At 44.8% G+C, this 8,628-nt stretch overlaps 1 protein-coding gene across 2 annotated transcripts in view; it reads left to right on the top strand.

Moving 5' to 3' along the window:
• Positions 1–8,628, top strand: part of Serac1 (serine active site containing 1) — a 38,356-nt gene that overhangs the window by 18,219 nt on the left and 11,509 nt on the right. For both annotated transcript variants that reach the window (XM_029471534.1, XM_021186242.2), the window contains 3 exons: positions 218–331; positions 1,479–1,641; positions 4,568–4,718. In XM_029471534.1, the coding sequence (XP_029327394.1) occupies positions 218–331; positions 1,479–1,641; positions 4,568–4,718 (428 nt within the window). The remainder of the gene's footprint in view (positions 1–217; positions 332–1,478; positions 1,642–4,567; positions 4,719–8,628) is intronic.

The raw sequence follows: 8,628 nt of genomic DNA, 5'->3' as shown, positions 1-8,628 counted from the left end.
AATTGACTTCAGTGAGAGGACACAGAAGATGGCAGACTTGTTTTGGGAATCACTGGGTGTCTTTTCTATTCTAATACACAGTAGAAGTTTTCATAACATCCCCTTTAAGTTTCCAAAGTATTTTGAGACATTTACATACTTGAAGTCTGTAATTTGTATGCAGTACACAGATTGTTAACAAGAAGATGGGTTTATAAAATCTTTGTCTTAACTTCAGGGAGGACTGTGGTGTTTTGGAGGAAATGGACTGCCTTACGCGGAAAGCTTTGGAAAGGTTCCCTCAGCCACAGTGGAAATGTTCTGTTTAGAAGCCATAGTAAAGCATTCGGAGGTAATTGCATCCCACAGTAGAGCTTTTCATAGTTACTTGGATATGAATTTGTTAGAGGGGGAGGCATGGGGGGGCATCTTAGAGGAGTTATGGGAGACACAGTGAATATGATCGAAGTACGTTGTCAAGGAATTAACAAAAATATATTTTTAGAATTCCACTAGAATTAATAATTTGGACTAAAACATGCCTTTCATTTTATTACATTACATTTTATTCATTTTTAAAACCATTTATTAGTGTGTAGGTGCTTTGCCTGCATGTCTGCCACTGCACCATGTGCATGCCTGGTGCCCTTGGAGGACAGAAGAGGACACTGGATTCCCTGTAACTCCAGTTACAGTGATGAAGCAGCCACCATGGAGGTGCTGGGGATTGAACCTGAGTCCTCTGTAGGAGCGACAGACAGTGCTTTTAACCACTGTGCTATCGCTCCAGCCCTTACTATACATTTTAGACAGTTCATAACCACACATAAGGAGTTGATGCTCTAGTGTGCCTTTGTCTTTGGGTTGTGCTGTCTTTTCCTTTCCCAAGACTGTTTGCCCCACAGCATTTGATAGTTAACTTCCATTAAGATCTCTGTCAGCTGTAGAAGGTAGAACAGATAGGAAAGGCAGCTAGTCCATGGCTAAGTATTCATAACCTAAGTTATGAGTCCTGAGAATTTCTAGGCATTCTGGCAAAGTGATGCCTTTGCTTATTTATTTATTAGACAGGCTCTTGCTATGTATCCCTGTGTGTCTGTATGCCACCATGCCCAGCTATAGTTTGATTTAATAATAATTTTTAAAAAGACAAAAAGCCTGGTGACACCACAAGTACAGTATAAGCACCACCTAGAAGCAGGTTGGGCACAGTGCTGAGATGATGTAACCTCTGCAGCGGATCTGGTGTGCAGTGCGGGAGTTTGCATTTGTGGCTGGCATCCTTGACCACACCCTTAAGGTTCTGAACTCTAACCTGACTGAAGTGCATGGCTCTATAAGGTCGTCTTTGCTTCTCACCTGTACAGTGGAAACTAAGCAGAATGAGAGGAACTGCAGCCATCATAGCATGGGGGGGGGGGGACGAGGACAGACTCACCTTGGGAAGTGTGAGGTGAACTGTGCGATGTAACGATGTAACATCTGTCACCTTGTGTTAGATACCCTCACACTGTGACCACATTGAAGCAGGCGGTGGCTTGCAACTCCTGCAGAGGCTCTACCAGCTTCACAAGGACTGCCCCAAAGTACAGAGAAATGTCATGAGGATCATCGGAAACATGGCTTTGAACGAGCATCTTCACCCTGCTATAGTCCACTCAGGTAACAGCTTTGTGTGCGTGCTCGGAGTGTGCCGGTGCGTGGCTCGCTCTCTCGCTCCCTCGCCTCAGTCTACATTATTTCTCAATAGACATACAGCTCTGCTCAGGTTTCTTGGGTCCTTTGCAGCACGCTGCTAGCGGTGTCAGCACTGCACACTAAGTAAGGACACAGATGAAGCAGCAGGGAGGAGGGAGCACAGGCTTCCACATGAAGTTTGAAACTAGGAATTGACACTTAAAATCTTTGAATCAGCAGCTTTATTTATTATTTATTTATTCAGTGATGGGGTCTCTGTACCCCTGCCTGGCTGGGAATTCACTATGTATCCCAGGCTATTCTGGAACTCACAGATCTACTAGCCTGGACTAAAGACATGTCTAGATGTTTTGGTTGTTAACTCTGTGCACCACATGTGTGCCTGGTGCTGTGGGAGCCAGGAGACACTGGACCTACTGGAGCTGGAGATAACAACTGTGAGCTGACACGTGGGTGCTGGGAATTGAACCCGTGTCCTCTGGAAGGGCAGCCAGCGCTCTTAACATCCTATTTGTCTCTTCAATCCCAGATTGGTAGAGTTTAATTTGAATGAAATAAAATCCAGAAATAAGAACACTTTGTGAAAGCATGAAATGATCAGCATATTACCCTGTTAGAACTAAGTGTGGCTTCTCACACATCTACACAGTTTTACAGCTATTGGGAGGCATCAAAGCTATTCTTTATTTTCCTTTCTCTTTCATATCATGAGTGCTCCCTTCTCTTTCTCCCTCCTTACCCCCAGGCTGGCCTTGAACTCACTCAGTAGCTGAGGTTGACCCTGAACTCCTGATAGTCCTGTAATTCCACCTCTGCCTGCTGAGTTCTGGACCTATAACCAGGCAGCACCATTTTTTTTTAAAAATATATCTTCTTAAGGCAGACATTTATATTTGATTTGAACCTTGCTTTTTCAGTTGTCTGAGTTGGAATAAGATTTTTAGTTTGTTGCTGGGCATGGTGACGCATGCCTTTAGTCCCAGCACTCGGGAGGCAGAGGCAGGTGGATTTCTGAGTTCGAGGCCAGCCTGGTCTACAAAGTAAGTTCCAGGACAGCCAGGGCTACACAGAGAAACCCTGTCTCAAAAAAACCAAAAAAAAAAAAGATTTTTAGTTTGTATCTGTGAAAGCCTGGGCCTTTCAGCAGACCCAGTATGCACACATAGCTAACAGCTATTATTGCACTCTCCTGTTCCTGGTGCAGATGTGCTAAGGACCCATGATGCTGGGAGGTCAGTTCCGTTAACAACAGTGCATTACCATAGTCTCAACAGTTGCCAGAATAGACTCCCAGTGTTCTCAGTGCCAAAGACATGGTATATGCAGCAATGTACACTGTATATATGCTTGAAACCAGTGCCGTGGGCTGGCGAGGTTGTTCAGTAGATAAGGCTACCTCCTGCCAAGCCTGATGATGTGAGTTCTATCCCCAGAGATCGGGCTGACCTGCAAATGCACCAACCGACATGCTCACATACACACAAAAACTCATGCTGCATACCGCTTCAGACACACACACACACACACGATTTTTATTTTTAAAATAAACAGTATGCCACAGGGCTGGAGAGATGGCTTAGTTAACTAAGGCTCACAACCAAAAAGACAAAAAAAAAAAAAAAATTACACTTGTAAGAAGAAATGAACAATTTGCAGAAAACCGAAGTTGCTGTTGCCATATCAAACTATGCCTGAACCCCATGTTATGGCAACAGTCATTACTGTGCTCATTAACTGAAATTTAGGCCATAGTCTGAAGGAAGTGTGCATCTTCTAGACAGGCAATCCAGCTGTGGGGAGGAAGGGACACTTGGAGACAGTGCCCTCATACAGGTCGATGCTGATTGGTGGAGCTAGGCTGAGAGATCATCAGCTCAGAGCTGTGAAGTGACCTGATAGACGTCATATAGGGGGACAGAGATTCAATCCCAAGTCTCTCTGACCCCAAGGCCCAGATTCTGCTGTAATATATATGAACATCATATATGTATACATATGTAGGATACACAGGTAGGCACTTGAACATACTTAAAACAGACACAGCAAAAACAGCTCCCTCCCTCATCTGTCTCCTGAGAGCTAATGACTCTGGTGAGATTGGTGTCCTGAATCAGATCTTCCAGTGTCCTTGTGTGCATATGGGCACGTTTATACATATGCTGAAATCATACTGATATCCACACTTCCTCTGTTTCTTTTTAAAATAAAAAAACATTTTCCTTTCTGAATTCTAGGTGTGATAAGTAGTTCATCAAATTCACTAAGAAATTGCTTCCTGGCTGGGCGTGGTGGCGCACGCCTTTAGTCCCAGCACTTGGGAGGCAGAGGCAGGCGGNTTTCTGAGTTCGAGGCCAGCCTGGTCTACAAAGTGAGTTCCAGGACAGCCAGGGCTACACAGAGAAACCCTGTCTCAAAAAAGAAAGAGAGAGAGAGAGAGAGAGAGAAAGAGAGGAAAGGAAAGGAAAGGAAAGGAAAGGAAAGGAAAGGAAAGGAAAGGAAAGGAAAGGAAAGGAAAGGAAAGGAAAGGAAAGGAAATGGTTTGCTCGCTTGCAGTCAGGGTTGTTGATGGATTACTGATCTTCAGATCAGCCCACCAGTTTTTAGTCCTTAAAGCAGACCATCACAGCATTTTGTCCTCTTTTGAGCTCACCCACAGTAATCTCTGGGCTCATTCTCTGTGTAGGAAGAGGCCACTTGCACACTCCTTACTTAGCCACCCTTCCTAGGACTGAGGTTGGGATGTCACAGCTTTGTGCTGTGCGACCCCCAGGTACTTAGGACAGACTTGAGCTGGAGCATCCGGCTTCCTCACCCAGCACAGACCTTGAAGCATCTCTCTGTAACGGAGACCAGTTTGCATCAGTATTCAGGATACATGTTCTTTCCTCAGGATGGGTATCTCTCATGGCAGAAGCCTTGAAGTCCAGCCACATTATGGAGGCTTCCCACGCTGCCAGAACCCTGGCTAACCTGGACCGAGAGACTGTGGGTGAGAAATACCAGGACGGAGTGTACGTGCTCCATCCCCAGTGTCGGACAAGGTGAGCATCAGGAGGGCTTTGTTGGTTTGTTAAGATTTTTTTTTTTTTTAAACTGGAAAGTGATCTCAAATGCAAGTGAAAGAGAGGGGAAACCTCCAGAAAGGAGATGCAAGACAAAGCCATAGCTAGCTGCAGGTTGGCCAACCCTTTCCTACTCTCCCTGATTCCTGTGAAGAAAGACTGGAATCACGGTCTAAGGAATACCGTACATCCCTAGATTGACTTAAGAAATGCGAGGGGTGGAGGAGGCTTGTGGGCGAGGAGGCCCCTCAGGTGGTCTGTCCCTGGGGCTCTCCAGGCCCTCCTGTGTTCCTCACGAAGCACTGGGCCGCCATGACTGAGTGGCTGGTTTGTGTGGACCTTCCTCTCATAGCCCTTCCCTAAGCCCTGGGTACACTCATCTGTCTCACAGGAAATTAGAAGTAGCAATGGGCTCCTCCATTCCACCAGCTCCTTCAGTCTGACCACAGGAAGTGGTGCATAAGGGGAGACGGTGGCAGGCCCCTCCTTCTGACCCCATTTCCCAAGTTTTGTGGTGGTGGGGGATAAACGGCTGTCAGAGCCCTGTTCCCATGACCATCAGCTTGAGTGCCTGTCCCAGACAGTCCTTGGGGTGAGGGGGGGGGGGCGGTCTGTTCCACTCTTCAGCTGGGAGTGAGGCAGGAGGAGAAGGGAGCAGGGTCCTGGGAGCAGGCCTAGGGCTTTATGCTGGGGAGGCAGGATGAGAGAGAAATCACCCACATCATGGGAGAACCTGACAAATTCACAGACTCAAGGCCACTGATGGTTGCTGTCTAGCTGTTGTCAGGGTCAGGGTCCCCATGCAAGAGATTCCTTTAATAAGGCCTCTGCAAAAAGAAACACGGATTTATTGGTTCAGTCTAATGACAAATACAATGTTACAATGAGCAGTGCAATCGGCTCTCACTCGCGCAGGAGGAAGAGTGCATTCCCAGCTGAGTGAGCCTCTGTGCATCGGGCCAGCCAGCTGCAGGCAAAGCCAGCCTCTTAGAGTCACAAAATGAAGAAAGGCACGAGTAAATACATTTATGATGTTCTGGTGGAAGCATCAAGTAGGTGGGAGACAGCAAAGCAGGGGGACATTCCCAGAGAAGGTGTCACTGTCACCTGGTGACATTCTAGCTTTTGGCTGATGGAAACGTTGGAGCCTATTTGGAGGTATTTGAATAAATTCAAATCATTATTTTTTTTCTTCACACCTTAAAAACATTTCTGTAAAAACAAAACCATTTGTTTTTAAAAGCCTGCACAAGAGAAATAGGAAATGTGTGGAGCAAGGACGGCCCCCTAGTGGTGTGAAGTGGGAATGTTGGTTCCTATTTAGTTTAGCTCAACAAGAAGACAGTCAAATCCTGAGTTTTTGAGAAGTCCATTGGTTAAAGAATCACACAGAAGCTGTGTTCCCTCAGCCACCTTTCTGCTTTCGTAATGTGACATCTCATTCCTTTTAGTTCCGAACCCACGGGATGTTACTAGTTTATAACTATGAAAAGTGTGGTCATATGCACACATGTGCATGCAGACAGACACACATGAGCAGGCTCGTGCACTTTTTAACCTTTCTCGGCTGTACCTTGGGTCACACTGCCCCCTGCGGGGCTGTCCTTTTTTTCTTTCTTTCTACTTTGTAAAGACCATTAGGACAGAAGCTTATTTCTTACCATGCTGATTCTCAGGGCAAAGAACTTCCCTTGCTTTCAGCCTTGTTTTAACCCAAAACGATTTTAATGGTTTATACTTCTTTCTCATCCTTGATGGCTCCTTTCTGCTTTATACTTCTATATAAAACTTTTGAGTTTAGAAAAATATTTTCTTAGCCAGGCTCAGGAGGCAACGGCAGGTGGATCTTGGTGTTCAAGGCCAGTCATCTGATGAGTTCCAGGGCATCCAGGGCTACACAGAGAAATCCTGTCTGGAAAAACAAAACAAGAAAGCAATATATTTTCTAATTAAATAGTTAATTAGTGAGCAGTTTAAGTCCTAATAGCAGGGGTGCTGTTGCCTTTGCTAAAACCTGTCAGCTTTTCATTTGGATCTACTTTGTCTCCTTACTCTGGGCCATGCTCCTGCCTGAGTCTAGGCTTATTAAATGCTCATGGGGAACCCACCCCAGTGACCTCATTTCCTTTACACTCCTCAGAGCTGAAGGCACAGGGTAAGTTATTGTCCTAAGCTTCCAGTCACCTTGCACTTTGAGGACAGCAGAGCCCTCTGGGCCACTCAGGTGAGGACAGTCATCCTTGAAGGTGATGCTGTACCCTGGAGTGTGAGTAACTACATCCCAAGAACTGGTGTCCCTCAAGCAGCAAGCTCTTAGACCAGTCTGTCTGCCTCAGAGCGCACACCCAGACAGATGGAGCCCACCCCTCGCAAGGCGGTGGTTCCGTTCTGTACACTGCATGTCTGCTGTCCGGTCCCCTTACCTTTAAAGTTCACGTCTGTGCACCCCACCCCACCCCACCCCACCCTGTGGGCTTTGGGCTGTTGGTCTCCTTTATTAGCCCTTCCCAAGGCCACATTCATGAAACTTGCTGTCACATTACTGTCTCTTTAACAGGCACACTAGGGACAGGCTGTGTGCTTCTGCAGCTCAAGCCTTTGTCCTCAAATTCCCATCGCATGTGACTAATTTTATGTGGTTGGTTGTAAGCTGATTTCAGCTGAATATTTTTGGGGGAGCTTTATCATGTATACATATCAAATAACATATTTCAGTAGCACACAGAAATATGTACATTGATAAACCAAGATAATTCAACCTTTCTGTTAAAACATACAAAGCAAAGCAAATTAGCGAGTTTAAAAAGAAGTGAGAATCAGAATTTTTAACAAAATTAATTAAATTAGAATCACCTTTTAGTTGGTTAAACTCTTAAATCTCTTATTCTTGCTATTTTCTTAAATAAATTTCATATTACCTAGATTTAAAATGTATCTTTTGTAATTTTTTTGTTTCATTTCAGTTTAATAATTAATTCATATATATATATATATATATATATATATATATATGTGCTTTAGAGAGGATGATCTTGATATAGAAGCCTTCTTGGGCTTAGTAGGAAAAACAGTCCAAATTCCTAAAAACCTATAGTTAGAGCAAGAGACAGAAACTTCCTTATTGAGTCTCAAAGAATAGGAACCAACAAACACAATGGTGCAGCCTTCCAACAACAGTTATGAATATAGACTGGAAGGACACAGTTAGGACACGCTTACAGTAAACCAGAGAGAACCCAGTACAAAGGAGCTAGGAATGTTGTGTCTCCAAGATGTAAGAGGAGCCAGGAGAAGACACCAGTGGCCAACAGTGATGCTTCATACACAGCTTGAGCTGAGGACTCTGCCCACTGTGAGAGCTTTGGGCCCAGGAAGGAGAGAGACTCCCTTGCTCAGGGAAACACCAAGTCAGAGCCCACTGCTTTGTAGGTCAGTGGGTGATCAGTAATTGTGAAAATCCCCAGAGGGCCTTGAGCCTCACATCTCAGCTGTCGGTGTCAGGCTAGCGCTTGTCTAGGGAGTAAGGCAGTGACTGATCATCTCTTTTGTCTAATCCTGTGTTCCACCTGGGGTCACTGGAGTGGGAGGAGGAAGATGGGGAAAAGGCAGGGTCGAGGAGGGCTGAGACAAGTGACATTCTGTAGACTTCATCTGTGATTGTGTGTGATAGATATAACCTCCAAATTTTTGTGTATTTTTAATGTTTTAAAAATGGTATTTTTCTAAGCATTCACTAGCTTATTTTTAATAATTAATTGGCAGTGTTATCCTTAGTTTAGTGAGTTTAAATTTCATGTATGATTTTTGTTTCTGCCCAGGACTTTTAGTGTACATACAGGAACACACAAAATTAGCAATGTCAAATGGTTCCCATTTCTTTTTTTTTTTT

Source organism: Mus caroli, chromosome 17 (assembly GCF_900094665.2).
Source record: "Mus caroli chromosome 17, CAROLI_EIJ_v1.1, whole genome shotgun sequence".
NCBI lineage: Eukaryota > Metazoa > Chordata > Mammalia > Rodentia > Muridae > Mus > Mus caroli.
The sequence above is the reverse complement of the archived record's forward strand: the minus strand, read 5'-3'. Positions and strand labels throughout refer to the sequence as shown.